Source organism: Dermatophagoides pteronyssinus, unplaced genomic scaffold (assembly GCF_027571235.1).
Source record: "Dermatophagoides pteronyssinus isolate colony J.1.1.1.1 unplaced genomic scaffold, Derpt_VIB-CSIC_2022.12 sq0006, whole genome shotgun sequence".
Lineage (NCBI taxonomy): Eukaryota > Metazoa > Arthropoda > Arachnida > Sarcoptiformes > Pyroglyphidae > Dermatophagoides > Dermatophagoides pteronyssinus.
Window position 1 is genome coordinate 916,120 of NW_027461530.1, and position 16,595 is coordinate 932,714.

Here is a 16,595-nt window from a genome sequence, read left to right on the forward strand (position 1 = left end):
GTTTGATGAAATTCAAATATTCAAAAAAAAACAATATTGTGAATAATGAATAAACAAGGTTGTTTTTCGATTTTTTTTCTCGAAACTTTTCGAAATTTTTTTTTCAAGAATATACAAAAAGACCCAGACAATGTCAAGTGTTTTTACTCCACTTATGGTGAGTTGATTGTTGATTAAAATTTGGTCTAATTAAAATAATTTTATTATTAATCACAATTAGGAAGGAAAACAATAGCAAAACAGCAATCAAGTGTTCAATTGATTGAAAAAAGTTTTCCCTATTTACCTGTTTATTGATTAATTAAGATTGAAGGACATCAAGATAATGGGGAACCCAAGTGGAATGATTATTAGATTACAATGGATATTCTCTATTTCTAAATTGTAAAAAATGTTTCTTTTTTCAACTATATAAACCCGATCATAAATCATGCATTGATCATCCACAAATTCTTCTTTCTTCCTTACTACTGATCATTAATCTGAAAACAAAACCAAACAAACCATTCAAAATGATGTACAAAATTTTGTGTCTTTCATTGTTGGTCGCAGCCGTTGCTGCTGATCAAGTCGATGTCAAAGATTGTGGTAAATATTTTTTTTTTTGTTTCAACATTTTCATTCAACATTCATATATTAAACACAATGTCTTTTTTTCTTTCTTTCTCTTACTATACAGCCAATCATGAAATCAAAAAAGTTTTGGTACCAGGATGCCATGGTTCAGAACCATGTATCATTCATCGTGGTAAACCATTCCAATTGGAAGCCGTTTTCGAAGCCAACCAAAACACAAAAACCGCTAAAATTGAAATCAAAGCCTCAATCGATGGTTTAGAAGTTGATGTTCCCGGTATCGATCCAAATGCATGCCATTACATGAAATGCCCATTGGTTAAAGGACAACAATATGATATTAAATATACATGGAATGTTCCGAAAATTGCACCAAAATCTGAAAATGTTGTCGTCACTGTCAAAGTTATGGGTGATGATGGTGTTTTGGCCTGTGCTATTGCTACTCATGCTAAAATCCGCGATTAAATCAAACAAAATTTATTGATTTTGTAATCACAAATCATTGATTTTCTTTCCAAAAAAAAAAATAAATAAAATTTTGAAATAAAAATTTTTACTTTTTTAACTTTCTTTTCATTCTATTTATTCCTTATCATCATCATCATCATCATCGATAAGAGATGTTCCATTTTTATAATCAAAAAATTTTACTTCCGCCTTCGGGCCATTTTTCAAATCTATATTTGTACAGATCATTTATACAAATACAGGAAACTAATTTTTGTTTCTAAGAAAATTTTTATTTTTGTCAACATCATCTATGATGACGCAATAAAATACTGATCGTCATTTCAAATGATCAAAATCAAACAGCAAAAATCACCATTGGTCAAATTATTCGACCAATTTGAATCAGAATTGAATCGCATAAATGATCAGATAAATTATTATTGGATGATTTTAATGGAAAAACACACACACGCACACAGTTTCCTGTATACAATAATCCATCGTTTTTTGTTGTTGTTGTTGTTGTTTGTCAACAGTTATTTTTTTTCTGGCTGTATGTCAAACGAGCGGTTGTTGACATCATCTTATGTGTGTTTGTGGTGTTAATTACGATGAAAAATTTTCGAACCAGTTTTAATCATTATTAAATCGATTTTCTTTTTTGGAAATATACTTGTTTCTGGATCGATATGAAGAGATTCAGGTTTTATTTTTTTGAAATTATTTTTGGTTTTCAAAGAAGATTTTTTTCTTTCTTGAAATTGGTATAAAAACATGAAGGAAATTGAAATTTTTTTGTTTCAATTTGAATCAATCGTTTTGCTTGTTTCTGTGTGTCTGTGTGTGTGTTTGCCAATCAGTTTACCTGTGTTAAAATTTGAATTTGATTTGAAAAAAAGAAACAACCAAACCGAAAAACACCAAAAACAAAGCAAAACCAAAAAACAACAATGCCCGAAAATAATCTAATCGAATTGATGGCACAAGCCGATTCATTACGTATGATACAACCAGAAGGATCATATGAATGGTTTGATGAAATATTACCAAAAGCCAGAAAATTATTACAACAAATTCAACGTGAACAAACTATTGATCCGGATTGTATGAAATCGAAAATATTTAATCAAGTACGTGATTGTTGTGATACATTATCCAATTGGATTAGACAATTAGAACGTACACGTGATGAATTGGAAAAACAAAAAGGTCAAATACTTAAAAATGAAATGAATCGTTTATCAATACATAATGGTGCATATAGTTCGTTTCGTGGTTTTTTTGGCAAATAATCTTTCTTTATTGATCATCATCACCACTATTGCCAACGACAATGTTTTTTTTAAAAAGATTTTCCCTGTAATTTTCTTTTTTCTTGTTTTTTATTAATGAATTTTTCCAAAAAAAAAATAATTCAATTAAAAATTGAAAATTTTTATCCAATTTTGTCATCGAAATTTTTGATTTGCAATTTGATTTTCATGCTGTAATCATGAAAAGTACTCGATGACCTTGTCTCTAAATCAATCAATCAATAAATCAATCGGAAAGTTTTCTTTAATTCTTCTTGTGGTTACAGTGTTTGATTGATAAAAAATCAAAAATATCCTAATTGATCAAAAGGGTTCTCTCTTTCGTCGCTCTTTACTGTGTTAATTTCTCTTATCGCAATGAAAACTTTTTCTATCTATTTCAAGAATGAGAAAGAAAAAATCAAATCTTTGTTTGATCTAATCAATCAATCAATAGAAAATCGATACAAATCGGTACCTGAAATGAGTCCATCATAATTTAATTGATTAGTAAAATTGAAAATCAGAAAATCAAAAATGTTAATCACTAAAAAATACAAGGAAAAAGCAAAAAATCAATGATGATAAACGCTTGTTATCACACACTATCATCATCATCATCATCATCATTATCATCAGGATGTCTGCGCCACGTAGAATTTTTCATTTTTTTTCGTTGTTGTTACCTTATCAAGCAACAGGTAGACTCTTTTGATTGATTGATTGATAAGTAATATAATTGCTTATCAGCAATGGAAAATGAAAAAGAATTCTTTGAATCATAAACGGGGAAAAAGACTTGATTATTTGAAAGGGGAAACAAAATTCAAATATTTCAAACAAACGGAATAAATTAAAGAAAAAAAATTTTTTAAATTCAATTAAGATGTTTTGCTTGCTTAGTTATTACGTTAGTTATCCCCTGATTATCATCATTGTATGTATACAGTTTCTCTTGAATGTTCTGTGTGTTCATTTTGTTCAATTGAAAACAAAAAAATTAGCAACAAAGTTTCGAACAAATCAAATCGAACGGTTGATATTCGCCTCTCTCTCTCTCTCTCTCTCGTTCTCTGGTTTTGGTTTTGTTGTTGAACTTGTTTTTTTTTTTTTTTTTTTGTTTTGTTTTGTTTTTAGTTTTAATTTTCCTTGAAAATAAGGTTTTCGAGGTTTGTTGTTTGATTTTTCTCTACATATATGTTTGTTTGTATGCATTCGTTGGCCATCAAATGTACATTTTTATGGACATAGTAACATAGTGGCTGGTGGTTTTTTTGTTTTGTTTTTGTTTCTGTTTCTGTTGTTGTTGTTATTATTTGGTTGGTGAGCGGGGAATAGGTTTTGGCTTCTTCTTCTATTGGATATTTATTTTTTTTTATATTTCGAATGAAAATCATCAAAAAACATTAACAACATTCAATCGATGTAATTAATTCAATCTGATGAAATTAAATAAGATGCTTTATAGCAAATGAATGAATGAAAAACATATTTACTTTTCATGTTTTCTTGGAAATTTTTTTTCTTCTTTTTTTCTTTCTAAATTTAAAAAAATAAAAAAATCCAAATAAACAAACAAACAAATAAACAACGAACATATACGAAAAACAACAACAAACGTCAATAAATTACGAAAGAAGAAGAAAAAAAAATACGCTGAAAAACTGAATCATCGCTTCAATAATATCGTCGAAGAGAGGAAAGGAAAAGAAAAAATCTCTCTCAAAAAAATTATTATTGCTTTTGAATGTGTAATTGTGATTGATTGATTGATTGTCATTGATTTGTCTTCGTCATTGATTTATGATGATGATGATTTTTATTCAAATCTTTTCGCTAACAACTGTTATTAATATTGTCAAACAACATCAATAGTGTGAGTCACCTTTTGTTTGTTTGTTTGTTTATGCAAGATTCAATCTGAAATTTTTTTTTGTTTATCTTTCTTTTTTGCTTCTTTAGCCTTATGAATTGAGCAACAAGTGGTCGTTGTTTTCCATTAAAATTCTTCATTTATTTTTTTTTGGAAAAAAAAATTCTTCATTTCGTATTTTTCGATTGTTTGTTTTTTTGATTCATCGCTTCCATTACAAATGTGGTTTTCCAATCTAATCGATATTGAAAATTGGAAACGAAGAATGGTTACAATTACTGAATCAAATGATTCAAATCAACAACAACAACAATCAAAAAATGATGAACAACAACAACAAAATTTTGAACAACATGTTGTTCCGGATAAATTTTATGGCCGTTATCGTTTAACAACAAGTGACAATTTTGATGCATTTTTACGTGAAATTGGTAAATATTTTGCAAAAAAAATATTGAAGAAAATAACATTCTTTTTGTTTTTGTTTTCCAGGCGTTGGTTTTCTTGCCAGAAAATTAGCCAATCTAACTAGGCCACATTTAGAAATTGTCAAAGAACCAAATGGTTATATTGCAATGAAAGTTGAAGCACCACATAAAACATTAGTTAATCGTTTTAGGATAAATGAATATTTTAATGAAACACGTATGGATGGTAAAGTTTGTAAGGTAAATTAAATTAAACTGAATTTGAAAATGTTTGATTTTGAACCATATTTTTTTCTATAATATAAATAGTCAATAGTGGAATTTATTCCACCAAACAAATTCATACAAATGCAATGGGATAATGGATTGGAAATTAAATATATTCGTGAATTTGTTGATAATAAAATCAATGTGGTATGTTTTTTTGTTTCGTTTGTTTTTCTTTTCAAAATCTAATTTTTGTAATTTTCAAATCTTTTTTTTCAGAAATCAATTTGTAATAATATTCAAAGTTTTCGTGTTTATACACGTGTCGAATAAATCTAAATTTGAAAATCATCCCGAATCGAAGTATTGGAATTCCAACCAAAGAAAATTTTTTGACAAAATTAACCACTCACCATTTTGCCTTTTACTTACTTACTTACACATTTACCTAAATTAATTTTATCAATCAAGAAGAAAAGAAAAATATTTATTTCCAAAAAACACAATGTTATTATTATTTTTTTATTGAATTTTTCATTTTACAATTTAATTATTAAATTTTTCCCAGGAAAAAAAATCCTTATTATGAATAAATCAATTCGAAAAAAATCGAAATCAGTTTGATTTGATCATTGAAAACGACGATTAACCATAATCATCCGATCCGAAAATCAACAAATGTTTTAAGTGTTTTTCTCGTTTCTTTGTCTTTTGGTAATCTTGTCTTTTGGAAATTTATCTTTTTTCTTTTTTGCTTATATTTCTTTGGATAAGTACAAGGATTGCGTGTTGTTTGATTTAGCGATTATAAGCAAAATAAATATGTCATCAAAAACAGATAATAATCAAAGGAAAAATCTCGAAACACACACACACACACACACGATTTCATGGATATATCTCGTGGTTGTTCATGGTTACCCTTAAAAAAATTATTACCGATTACTAACTAACTAATGATGATGATTTTGATCGAGAATTGTTTGTACTCAATCAATCAATCAACGACAACCACATTCAATTAGATTAATTGATTAAACATCCATATCTACAAACCAACCAAACACACTAGAAATACACTAACTAACTAATCACAAACCAAACACAGACACATTACATTACTACCATTATCTATTGGAAATAAAAAAAAAAATATCAACACTTGTTGAAATAATGTAGGCAGAAAACCAGAAAACCAATCAAAAATTTTTGATTTCGATTTAATCGATTTTTTTTTTTGCATTCTAGGAATCCATATATAAATTTGATTATGAAATAAAATAAATAGCCAAAAATATCTGTTACCATTCATTCATTGGATCTAGTCGAGTTTACAACAATTTTATTTTTGATCAATTTTGGAAAAAAAAAATCCATCCAATCCACCAAAGAAAAAAATGGCTCAAGATATACCAAATGATGAACGATTTTTTGGAAAATTCAAGCTCATTTCCAGTGATAATTTTGATGCTTTTCTTAAAGAAATCGGTAAGATTATTTTGATCAAAAAGTTTTTTTTCGCTTTGATTGAATTTCAATTTTCAATTTTTAAAATTAAATTAGGAGTTGGTTTTATGCAACGTAAAGCAGCCAATTTAGCAAGTCCAGATTTGGAATTGATCAAAGAAGAAGATGGTTGGACAACAATTAAAGTTAAAACACCAATAAAAAATGTTGTAAATCGTTTTAAATTGGATGAATTTTTTCAAGAAACACGTGTTGATGGTAAAGTTTGTAAATCAAAAGTATCATTTGAACCACCAAACAAATTTATTCAAATGCAATGGGATGATAATCTTGAAATTAAATATGTTCGTGAATTTGTTGATAATAAAATCAATGTGGTAAGTTGATCAAAAACGATTTTAAATTCTGTACCAAAATATCTAATTTTGTTTTTCAATTCTTTTTTTTTCCATCATATTTATAGACATCCAGTTGTAATGGTGTTGAATGTATCCGTGTTTATGAACGTGCAGACAAATAATAATTTTTGATAATAAAAATACTTTTTATAATTTCTATTTTTAAAAGAATGAAAAAATAAATTAAATTAAATTTGAACAAAACAAAAATCTCGTGTATTCATATATTGTACCCGAAATTGAAAACAATTTTTTTCCGATAAAAAAACCATCAATAATTGATTGATAATCGATTATTTCGTTCATCTAAACGATATTTGTTTGTAACATTATCAATATATAAAGGGGTTTTTATTATTATAACAAAAAAAAAGAAGAAAAAACTTTAAATTATACTGGATATATTTGATTAACATGAAGAAAGAAAGCAGAAGAAAAACTTATAACGAATATATTGCCAAAGAAGAAACAAAAAATAAAGTCCAAATTCAATCAAAAACAAAAAAATATTATGCATTATTTATAATGATGAATATGATGGATTTAGGAACGTGTTTTACCATCCTGTTGTTGTTGACGATGTTTTGGATTATGATCCATTTCGAATACCAAAACATCTTTACTACCAAATGAATTTTGATGTGGATGATTATGATGATGATGATGATTTATATCACAGTTACTATTATTAGCAGCAGCAGTACGACGTTTAACACGATATTTTACAGCTTCAATTTCTTTTGGATCAAAACCAACATTAATTGTTTGATATTTACCAGTTTTTTCATCAAATATTCGACAATAATCAAATGGTGGACTATATAAATGTAAAGAAAATGCTGGCATTGTTGGATCAGGATTCATAACACGATGCAAACCAATCGAATCATTAATATAGGCAACATTTTGTGTTTGTAAACGATTTTCATCAGCAATGATCATACCTTCTTCTTCACCATTCTTATGATGATCATCATTTCCACCAATACCACCATCACAATGATCATCTTTATAGCTATCTTTTGGCCAACAATAACGTACTTCGGATACAGTTCCAGCAAGAACCTAAAAAACCGAAAAAAAACCAATGAATCAAAAAAAATCACCAAAAATTAATCAAACAACAAACCTTAAGAATACAATGAGAATCCGGATGATCATGTATTGATGAACCAGTATTAGCTGGCCAACATAATAACATAAGATTATATTTTCCATTACCACCATCAATTAATACACGTGTATAACGTTCTTTTGAAAGATTTACATATTTAATCCAATCAGCTGGATTACTTTCATATGATTGCATTAATTGTTTTAATTGATCAACATCAATTTCATTTGATTCAAACAATTTTTGAATTTTTTGTAATAATTCATCAAATGATTTTAATGATTTTGTTTGTTGACCATAGATGGCATCATTATTTTGAGCAATTGGTGACATTTTTTTTGAAAATTTTTAGCGCGGTAAATATTTGAAATAAACAAAAAAAGAAAATTATCGAATTTATAGTCGAACAACAACAAGAAAAAAGTGAAGAAAACAACAAGAAGAAGACAACAAAAAGAGTTTATCGATTGAAGTATAATTTGATTAAAAACAAATTGAATTAATTAATTGATGATGATCCGAAACGAATCCATAATCATTTCTTTTTATACCCAAAAAATTCATTCCAAAAAAGAAAGAAAGAAAAAGATTTTCGTTACTTCGAATGAATGCATAACAACAACAACAAAAACAACTTGAAAACACACCCACACTACACACTGAACTATATAAACAAACTATATGATCTATCATTTTATCTTGTCAACATTCGAATATTATTATCTTGAATTATCAATCAATTTTCTTTTCTTTTCTTTTTGAAAAACGAAATTACGACGACAAATTTGGTTGGCATCATTTGACCAAATTTTTTTTTTGTTATCTGTTTGTTCATTTTGGATTTTTGTTTTTTTTTTTTTTTTTGTTGAAACGTACGTGAAATGTACGATTGGAAATTGAAAAAAAATAATGATTGGTCAAAGATAATGATTTTTTTCTTTGAAATCTCTCTCTCTCTCTCTCTCTCTCTCTCTCTCCCTATTCTCATATTTCAGCACATTGAATCATCATCATCATCCGTTTCCATCATCAATAATCAATCAATCAAACTTTATTTTAGAAAAAAAAACAATAGAGATAATATGATTGACGCACATCCTGATTGATTTGTTCGGATTGATTATAAAATCATTTTGGTTGAATAATTTTATTGATAAATCTGAAAGGAATTTGATTGAAATCAACAAAGAAGAAAAGTACCATAATGTATTATTGATTTTGTTTTTTTGGATGAAATGAATTCATCAATCAATCAATCAATCAATCAATCACCTATCTATCTTACCCCATTATCGATTCATTTGATCATATATAATATCCATATAAAGTAATATATAGCCCGAATTAATATTTTTGGGGCTATTTTTCCTCAAGATAATGAACAAAAACAAAACAAAATTTGTCAATTTTTTCATTTTTTGTTTAGATGAAAATTCTTTTTGAAATCAAATCAATCGAATCGAATCAATCAATCACTAAAATGGTGACAGCCAGAAATCAGACAAAAAAACAAATCAATTATTCAATTGATTATTAGTTATGATGCCATCGTACATAATTGATATGAATCAATCAAATCAATCGATTGATTGATTGATTTGTTGCCATATTGATTCGATTTTTTTTTGTTGTTGATTGGCTGTTGCTAATCGTTCGATCAATCATTATCAATTGCAAAATATTTCATAATAAACAGAAAAACGACAATAACAACACTTTTCTTCTGTTTATCAATGTTTTTGGTCGATATTAAATGATTGAATAATTTTATCAACCAAAAAATGCGGCGGGGGTATTGCCTGGCCAAAAAAAACAAATGATTGATTGATTCAATCACGTAGGCAAAAATCTTGATTGTACTCAGAAAATATTCATCCAAATTGATAAAATTTTGTTTTAAAAATAGTAACAAACAAACAAACAAACAAAAAAGAATTAAAAGGATAATCATTGATGATGATTTGATGAAACTATAAACGAAAAATTCTACTTAATCAAATGGATTAATTCCGCGGTAAAACACACTTGCTATTCAAAATGAAAATCCGGTTTGATCCGCTTTGTAAGATCGAATGTTTTTTTTTCATTCGAAAAACAAACAAACATTCGATCTTCTTGAAAGATTACAGCCAGATTAGTAGAGCAAGAAGCAAAGCAACATAATATTATGGCATAAACAAACTTTTCGTTGACATTTCACATCATATTTTTTTACGGAAACCAAAAAAAAAAAAAAAAATACGGATTTCCCAACATGATGATGACTTACTTCTCTCTCTCTCATTGAACTGAAAATCAGGATAGAAAAAGAGAAAAATTCTCGGGTTAAAAAAGTGTTAAATGAATGAATTTTATTCCTTTTCAAAACCAACAACAAAAATTCATCATCAGAGAAACATCCCAATTAAAAATCATATTGTAGATGATATTTGTTGATGCTGTTGTTGTTGCTGCTGCTGCTGTGGATGATTCTGATGATCCAGTTTTTTTCGATCAATTTTATCACCATCCAGATTATCATCGGAAAAATCACCCAATGGTGTTGTTGTTGTTGGTGTGGTTTGTGTTGATGCTAATTCTGCATTTAATAATCGTTTAATTTGTTCCATTTTATCCGCTCGTTCATCATCTTTCATTGGTAATGAATAATGTAATGATGATGATGATGATGATAATAATGATTGATTCATTTTAACTGATGTTGATGATAATAATGTAAATGATAATGATGATAATAATGATTTAGCTTGATGAAATGTTTCATGATGATGATCATCATCATAATCTTTTGCAGTACTAAGAAATGGTAACGATGTTTCAGTTATTTTAACTGTTTTAACACCGCCAACATGATGATCGTCACTTGGTTTTTGTTTTTGTTTTTGTTTCTTTCGAATCAAAATTAAAGAATCCTGTTTTGCTTGTTGATCATTTTGATCATTCGAATCACTCATCATCATCATCATATGGTTTGATTCGGTTTCATCATCGGTTACATTCGATGTTGTTTGTTCTAATGAAAAACTTGTCCAACTTTTTGTTTTTGTTTTTTGTGATAATGTTGTTGAATCTGATAGACTATCATTACAATCTTCAGGTGTAAATCCTTCCTCTATGGTTGATGATGATAATGATGATATAAATGATGTGTTTAATGATTTTTCTATATTATTCGGTTTTGGTTTTCGAATCTGATTGCCAACATTATGATTATGATCATCATCACCAGAAATTATTAAAAATTTATTCATTTTTTCATTAAAATAATCATGAATTCTATTACGCCATGATGATGTTTTTGTTGTTAAAAATCCTACAATTCTATTTTGACTAAAATTGTTCAATTTTCTTTGATCATCAATAGCCATCGTCGTATGATGATGATCATTATTATTGGCAAAATCAATCGATTTGTTCATTATTATTTTAAATTCGGATGGATTTTTTGTACAAAATTTATCAATATTTTTATCATTTTTATCATTATAGTTATCGTTATTAGCCAATATTGTCGAATGATGATTATTTATCATCTGCTGCTGTCGTTGTTGTTTTTCATCATTTTTTCTTGTCATTGCTGATGATGATGATATTATCAAATTATCATTTTGTTGTTTTAAATGTTTATTTATCGTTCGATTTGAATTTGAATTATTATTATTATTTTTGATTGATTTGTTGTTGTTGTTATTGATTGATTTTTTAATAGTTTTAGTTTTTTTTATCTTTTTTACTGTAACATCACCATCATCACGAGTACAATGATTACTATTATTTCGACGATGACGATGACGATTTCGATCCCATGATGTTGATTGATGTCTTATTAGCCAACGAAAACCAAAACCAGATTCTTAAATAATTAAAGGGAAAGGGAAAAACAAAAAAAATTTCAATAAAATCAATCAAAGATTTTAAAAAATCAAATCATCAAATATTATACATACGTTTGATCATACAAAAATTAACAGCAAACAATATTAACATTGTTATTATCAACCAAAAGATAATATTATTGATTTGTTCAGTTGAATTTAATTGATTATTGTTATTATTCTGATTATTAATCATTCTATCGGATATTTTTGAATGATTTGTTTTCGATGATGCAGATGCTGATGCTGATGAAGATGATGAACGATGATTTCGTATTAATTGTATTGATGGTTTGTTTTCCACATGTTCAACATTGACATCATCTTTATCAATATCATTATTAATAACATCAGTATTGATTGATGATTTTTGTCCATTCATCATCATCATTGGGATGATTGAAGAATTGTGATAACAATTGAAAAATTTTTTATCACTTTCCTGTTCGATTTGTTTAAATTCAAACAAATTCGAATGATTGGAATTCGAATGTTTATTTAACAATTGTAAATGATCAATATAACCAACAGGTGAATCAAACCATAATACAATTGCATAAATTATATTATTAAAATTAATTAATGAACTATATGGACGATTTGTTTGTAAACAATCCGTTTGATATGGATTTTTACGGAATAAATTTTTTAACATTGGTATGGCCATATTTTTCTTCATAATTTGTTCATTGTTGTTATTGTCGTTGTTATTGTTTATTCTTGTCATACATATTTGATTTAAACGTACAAAATGTATACTATAATAATAATTATTTTGATTATCAAATGTAATCGAACTAATCGAACCAAATTGATCTAAATGTTTAACAAATGATTCAAATTCTAAAAATGGTTCATCATCATTATTTATTTCAATTAAATGACCAGAACGATATGATAAATAAATTAAATTCATATCGGATAATCTTGCTATAATTGTATCGGATAATTTTCTTAAACGATTACAATATGATTGATATGGATTTGTTGATGTTGTCGATGATGATGATGATGGTCCAATATTATTCTGATTATGACAATAATCATCATTATCATCATTCAATGGATCAAATGTAAATGCCCATATTATTCGTAATTGTTGTTGTTGTTGATCGTCGTTGTTGCTATTTGAACCTAAATCAGGTATTTCAAATTCTTGTGATAAATGTCCATTTGTTAGATTAAATAAACGAAAATTATCATAATATTGTACACTATTTGTTGTGAAAAATATTTGATCATGAAAACGAAAAAATTTTGTTACACGTATTTTTTCCCAACAAAAATCCATCCGGGTTGATAAACGATTTGCATCAATCAATGATGATGATGATAATAATAACAAAAATGATAACCAATAAATAATCGAACGAGACATGTTTGGAAAAATGTTTTTTTTTTGTCGGAAAGAAGAATGACGAAAAATTTAAAACAAAATGGAAAAAGTAAATTAGAAAAAAAAGAAAAGTAAATTTTCCAATGAATAAATGGCATTTTATTTTGGTTCCAAAAATCAAAAAAAAAAATCGAAATTTTTTTGTTTGTTTTCAATTTAATAACAAAAATATTATTTTGTTTGTTTGTTTTAAATTGAATTTACAAAATTTGTAAAATACATTGGGTTTTTTTCCCAAGGATCGTTTACACTTTTATCAATCTTGTTGACGTTTAATTGCTTCGTCGTCGTTCTTGACGTTCTTGGCGACGTTCTTCACGTCTTTGTTCACGTTCTCTTCGTCGTTCATCACGATCATTACGATTTCGTTGATTATCATAGGAATTGTTATTATTTTCATACGAGGATGATGATGATGTTGATGATGAATATGAATTATCTTCATTAGAATATGGTTGTATATAACGATCACTATCTCGATTGCGGTTATTATTATTGCTGCTGTTGTAACGATCACTATCTCGATCGCGGTTATTATTGTTACTGTAACGATCGCGATTATTATTTTCACTGTTGTTGTAACGATCATTATCACGATCACGGTTATTATTATTGTTATAGCGATCACTATCGCGATCTCGGTTATTATTTCCGCTGCTGTTGTAACGATCACTATCTCGATCACGGTTTTTATTGTTGTTATATCGATCGCTATCTCGATCTCGGTTATTATTATTGTTGTTGTGACGATCACGATCACGATTACGTTGTGGTTTTGGTGTTGTAGTTTTTTCTACTGGCATTGGATTTCCATAATCTCTTGGTGGTCGAAGTTCAACGGTAGCTGCTATGACCAGAATCAATAATGGTACAATCAATAGATAATTACGATTCAGCATGATGATTTGATTTTGAATGAAAAATTTTTAAAACATTCGAAAATAAAAAAAAATTATGACCAAAAAAATAAAATAAAACTTACCTTGATGATTTTATGTTCATATTTATATAGGATCACCATCGTCATCATTATCATCATGGCCGGTTGGTTACCTCTTTTTTTTTTGCTGATCAGATTAACTGGTTTTTTTCCCTAGCTCACTATCAACATTCAATTAATTGTCATCATCCTTCCTCTGACATATATTTTTTTCAAACATTCATTTCAATGATGATCGTCGACGTCAATGATGATGATAATCAGGAAAAATTTCATCATTAATCATTTTATCAAAATGATGACCATTAAGAATAAATAATAAAAAAAACAACCAATCATCATCGGCAAGGTTGACAAGAAGAAAAAAAATCCAATTAAGATTTTTTCAGAATTCAAGTTGTTGGTTTTTACCATCAAAAAATAGAGAAAAAAATTCGAATGTCAACAAAATTCAATAGATGGCGTACATTGTTTTTCGAACGTTTCCATTTTGTTTTGTTTTTCTTTGTTGTTGTTTTTCCGCTATCCATTCTTGAGAATTTGAAAAAAAATGGTAAGAAATAAAAATGTTTGTACTTGGCTGTAGATTAATAACAATTTTTGGTTTTCCTAATTACTATTATAATAATTTTCTTTTAGTTTTATTGTTATCGGTGATATAATGATCAACGATCAACTAATCGATAACAAAAAGGAAACAATAAATAAGAAAATAAGTATTAATGATTAATCGATTCATTTTCAAAGTATAAGAATGAAATATAAAAATGTTTACATCGGGTTGATTTGTATGCGGGAGAAAATTTTCTTTTTCTTTTTTTCTTTCCCCGTATATTCAGAATATACAACGATTTATCTAAACACTTTGTTTTTTTCCATGCATATAAATTGGTTGGTTTGTTTGCATTTCATTTACAATCAATCAGTGTGACAAAAAAAAATATGACAAAATTAAATCTTGCTGGTCAACAATTTCGTGTTGGATTCAATGTTGTAAGTAATAATTTTGAATTAGAAAACTAAAATATTGTATTATTTTTCATTTTTTTTTTTAAAGGGTGTACCATTTTTACGTATGTCTGGTTGGAATGAAACCAATCATAGCTATAAAAATATTGATGGAATTGATTCATGGATATTACGAATATTAATGGAATATTATAATATTACATTTCAATTGAATAATTGTTATGGACAATATGGAATAAAAAATGAAAATGGAACATCATGGACAGGTTTAATCGGTAAAATTGTACGTAATGAAATTGATATAGGTATTGGTGGTGTTATGTTATCACAAGAACGATATGATTCGATCAATTTTTTACATTCATATTGGATAACACATTATACATTTGCAACAACCAAATCAACATATGATACAAATTTATTTAAATTTTTACAACCATTCCAGATGGAAATTTGGTATTGTTTAATTATTCTATTATTATCTACATGGATTATTGATCAAATTTTTAAACATTTTATTCGAAGTAATTCAAATTTAATTATCATTACATTAATGTTATTAATACAACGACCATATCGTAAACGAAATCTAAATTCATCGGATAAATTATGGATATTTATATTTTCAATCATAAGTTTAATAATTGTTAATCATTATTCGGGTAATCTTGGTTCAATGCTTACCATACGTGATATGATTGAAATTAATAGTATTGATCAATTAGCGGATGAATGTCAACAACGTAAAATCATACCATTAGTTTTGAAAAATAGTATCGGTATGAAATTTTTACAACAAATTTCTCATACAGATAACCATTTAAATAAGATTCGAAATTCATTACAATCAATTAATAATTATAAAGAAGGAATGGATTTGATTACAACAAACAATAAACAAAAAAGATTAGCATTGATTGGTGATCGTGAAAGATTATTATTTGGACAATTACGTTTTGGTTATTATCTACCACCGGAACAAGAACAAACATTCTTTTTTTCATCATATTTTTCAATGGCTATTCGTTTAAAATTTGAATATCGTAAACAATTTGATATTGTGTAAGTGATAAAATCATCTATGACATAATTCTAATTTTTTTATTTTCATTCATCTAATCTAATATAGTTTATTAATACTAAAAGAAAGTGGTTTTATAAATCATTGGCGTAATAAGGAAATCCATTTAGCTAAATTACAATATTGGCAACAATCAAAAACAAAATTTGATGATGATGATGATGATGATAATAATGAAAAATATCACGCGGAAAATTATCAAAATAATAATAATCATCGTATTCATTTTATATCATATACAATTGATGATTTTTCCATTATATTCAATGTTTATTGGTTAGGAATATTATTGGCCATGTTTATATTTATTGTAGAAATATTTAAATATATTTATTATTATTGTCGGAAAAAAACATAATCTTTTTGGAATATTTAATGAAACTTGTTAATTGGAAATTTTTTGTACTTTTTCGATTGTTGATCAACATTTCAATGAATAATTATCTCTACACCTGTATATAATTATGAATGAATGAAATATGAAACTGATAATAATATTACTTGACAACATTATTTCGATCGATCG

The 16,595-nt window shown here is 27.0% G+C and overlaps 8 protein-coding genes across 11 annotated transcripts; 5 read left to right on the top strand and 3 right to left on the bottom strand.

Moving 5' to 3' along the window:
- The first annotated feature begins 297 nt into the window (after positions 1 to 297).
- On the top strand, positions 298 to 1,144 carry LOC113796001 (mite group 2 allergen Der p 2-like). Its single transcript, XM_027346245.2, has 2 exons — positions 298 to 588; positions 680 to 1,144. The coding sequence occupies exons 1-2, from the start codon at positions 513 to 515 to the stop codon at positions 1,042 to 1,044; spliced, it is 441 nt and encodes a 146-aa protein (XP_027202046.2). The 5' UTR covers positions 298 to 512; the 3' UTR covers positions 1,045 to 1,144.
- Positions 1,145 to 1,807: 663 nt separating this feature from the next.
- LOC113795971 (uncharacterized) lies at positions 1,808 to 2,472 on the top strand. The gene has a single exon (XM_027346212.2). The coding sequence runs from the start codon at positions 1,980 to 1,982 to the stop codon at positions 2,319 to 2,321; it is 342 nt and encodes a 113-aa protein (XP_027202013.2). The 5' UTR covers positions 1,808 to 1,979; the 3' UTR covers positions 2,322 to 2,472.
- Positions 2,473 to 3,522: 1,050 nt separating this feature from the next.
- On the top strand, positions 3,523 to 5,444 carry LOC113795977 (fatty acid-binding protein-like). Of its 2 annotated transcripts, none has more exons than XM_075820180.1 (6): positions 3,523 to 3,746; positions 3,959 to 4,197; positions 4,284 to 4,625; positions 4,687 to 4,862; positions 4,932 to 5,036; positions 5,109 to 5,444. In XM_075820180.1, the coding sequence occupies exons 3-6, from the start codon at positions 4,415 to 4,417 to the stop codon at positions 5,160 to 5,162; spliced, it is 546 nt and encodes a 181-aa protein (XP_075676295.1). In that variant the 5' UTR covers positions 3,523 to 3,746; positions 3,959 to 4,197; positions 4,284 to 4,414; the 3' UTR covers positions 5,163 to 5,444. The 2 variants fall into 2 exon arrangements, with proteins under 2 accessions (XP_075676295.1, XP_075676296.1); XM_075820181.1 differs by having other exon boundaries at positions 3,962 to 4,197.
- A 673-nt stretch (positions 5,445 to 6,117) lies between these two features.
- LOC113795978 (fatty acid-binding protein-like) lies at positions 6,118 to 6,904 on the top strand. The gene is made up of 3 exons (XM_027346222.2): positions 6,118 to 6,317; positions 6,393 to 6,673; positions 6,760 to 6,904. Exons 1-3 carry the CDS (start codon positions 6,227 to 6,229, stop codon positions 6,814 to 6,816), a joined length of 429 nt encoding a protein of 142 aa, XP_027202023.2. The 5' UTR covers positions 6,118 to 6,226; the 3' UTR covers positions 6,817 to 6,904.
- Positions 6,905 to 7,078: 174 nt separating this feature from the next.
- LOC113795934 (cysteine dioxygenase type 1) lies at positions 7,079 to 8,328 on the bottom strand. Its single transcript, XM_027346175.2, has 2 exons — positions 7,824 to 8,328; positions 7,079 to 7,759 (listed from the first exon to the last, which is right to left on the bottom strand). Exons 1-2 carry the CDS (start codon positions 8,139 to 8,141, stop codon positions 7,238 to 7,240), a joined length of 840 nt encoding a protein of 279 aa, XP_027201976.2. The 5' UTR covers positions 8,142 to 8,328; the 3' UTR covers positions 7,079 to 7,237.
- Positions 8,329 to 10,133: 1,805 nt separating this feature from the next.
- On the bottom strand, positions 10,134 to 13,062 carry LOC113795949 (uncharacterized). The gene is made up of 2 exons (XM_075820430.1): positions 11,756 to 13,062; positions 10,134 to 11,661 (listed from the first exon to the last, which is right to left on the bottom strand). The coding sequence occupies exons 1-2, from the start codon at positions 13,059 to 13,061 to the stop codon at positions 10,220 to 10,222; spliced, it is 2,748 nt and encodes a 915-aa protein (XP_075676545.1). The 5' UTR covers position 13,062; the 3' UTR covers positions 10,134 to 10,219.
- Positions 13,063 to 13,155: 93 nt separating this feature from the next.
- On the bottom strand, positions 13,156 to 14,074 carry LOC113795950 (uncharacterized). The gene has a single exon (XM_075820440.1). The coding sequence runs from the start codon at positions 13,976 to 13,978 to the stop codon at positions 13,352 to 13,354; it is 627 nt and encodes a 208-aa protein (XP_075676555.1). The 5' UTR covers positions 13,979 to 14,074; the 3' UTR covers positions 13,156 to 13,351.
- A 416-nt stretch (positions 14,075 to 14,490) lies between these two features.
- Positions 14,491 to 16,428, top strand: LOC113795976 (glutamate receptor ionotropic, kainate glr-3-like). Of its 3 annotated transcripts, XM_075820436.1 has the most exons (4): positions 14,491 to 14,572; positions 14,659 to 15,012; positions 15,077 to 16,050; positions 16,118 to 16,428. In XM_075820436.1, exons 2-4 carry the CDS (start codon positions 14,962 to 14,964, stop codon positions 16,425 to 16,427), a joined length of 1,335 nt encoding a protein of 444 aa, XP_075676551.1. In that variant the 5' UTR covers positions 14,491 to 14,572; positions 14,659 to 14,961; the 3' UTR covers position 16,428. The 3 variants fall into 3 exon arrangements, with proteins under 3 accessions (XP_075676551.1, XP_027202021.2, XP_027202020.2); XM_027346220.2 differs by lacking the exon at positions 16,118 to 16,428 and having other exon boundaries at positions 15,077 to 16,054; XM_027346219.2 differs by lacking the exon at positions 14,491 to 14,572 and having other exon boundaries at positions 14,623 to 15,012.
- Positions 16,429 to 16,595: the final 167 nt, after the last annotated feature.

Excerpts from the sequence above, each read along its gene's own strand:
- LOC113795976 (XM_075820436.1), top strand. The coding sequence starts at position 14,962 with ATGACAAAATTAAATCTTGCTGGTCAACAATTTCGTGTTGGATTCAAT. Across the intron at positions 15,013-15,076 it reads TTCGTGTTGGATTCAATGTT|GGTGTACCATTTTTACGTAT; the intron begins GTAAGTAATAAT and ends TTTTTTTTAAAG. Across the intron at positions 16,051-16,117 it reads CGTAAACAATTTGATATTGT|TTTATTAATACTAAAAGAAA; the intron begins GTAAGTGATAAA and ends AATCTAATATAG.
- LOC113795978 (XM_027346222.2), top strand. The coding sequence starts at position 6,227 with ATGGCTCAAGATATACCAAATGATGAACGATTTTTTGGAAAATTCAAG. Across the intron at positions 6,318-6,392 it reads TGCTTTTCTTAAAGAAATCG|GAGTTGGTTTTATGCAACGT; the intron begins GTAAGATTATTT and ends AAATTAAATTAG. Across the intron at positions 6,674-6,759 it reads TTGATAATAAAATCAATGTG|ACATCCAGTTGTAATGGTGT; the intron begins GTAAGTTGATCA and ends TCATATTTATAG.
- LOC113795971 (XM_027346212.2), top strand. The coding sequence starts at position 1,980 with ATGCCCGAAAATAATCTAATCGAATTGATGGCACAAGCCGATTCATTA.
- LOC113796001 (XM_027346245.2), top strand. The coding sequence starts at position 513 with ATGATGTACAAAATTTTGTGTCTTTCATTGTTGGTCGCAGCCGTTGCT. Across the intron at positions 589-679 it reads AGTCGATGTCAAAGATTGTG|CCAATCATGAAATCAAAAAA; the intron begins GTAAATATTTTT and ends CTTACTATACAG.
- LOC113795950 (XM_075820440.1), bottom strand. The coding sequence starts at position 13,978 with ATGCTGAATCGTAATTATCTATTGATTGTACCATTATTGATTCTGGTC.
- LOC113795949 (XM_075820430.1), bottom strand. The coding sequence starts at position 13,061 with ATGTCTCGTTCGATTATTTATTGGTTATCATTTTTGTTATTATTATCA. Across the intron at positions 11,662-11,755 it reads TAATTTTTGTATGATCAAAC|AATCTGGTTTTGGTTTTCGT; the intron begins GTATGTATAATA and ends TAATTATTTAAG.
- LOC113795934 (XM_027346175.2), bottom strand. The coding sequence starts at position 8,141 with ATGTCACCAATTGCTCAAAATAATGATGCCATCTATGGTCAACAAACA. Across the intron at positions 7,760-7,823 it reads ATTCTCATTGTATTCTTAAG|GTTCTTGCTGGAACTGTATC; the intron begins GTTTGTTGTTTG and ends TCGGTTTTTTAG.
- LOC113795977 (XM_075820180.1), top strand. The coding sequence starts at position 4,415 with ATGTGGTTTTCCAATCTAATCGATATTGAAAATTGGAAACGAAGAATG. Across the intron at positions 4,863-4,931 it reads TGGATGGTAAAGTTTGTAAG|TCAATAGTGGAATTTATTCC; the intron begins GTAAATTAAATT and ends TAATATAAATAG. Across the intron at positions 5,037-5,108 it reads TTGATAATAAAATCAATGTG|AAATCAATTTGTAATAATAT; the intron begins GTATGTTTTTTT and ends CTTTTTTTTCAG.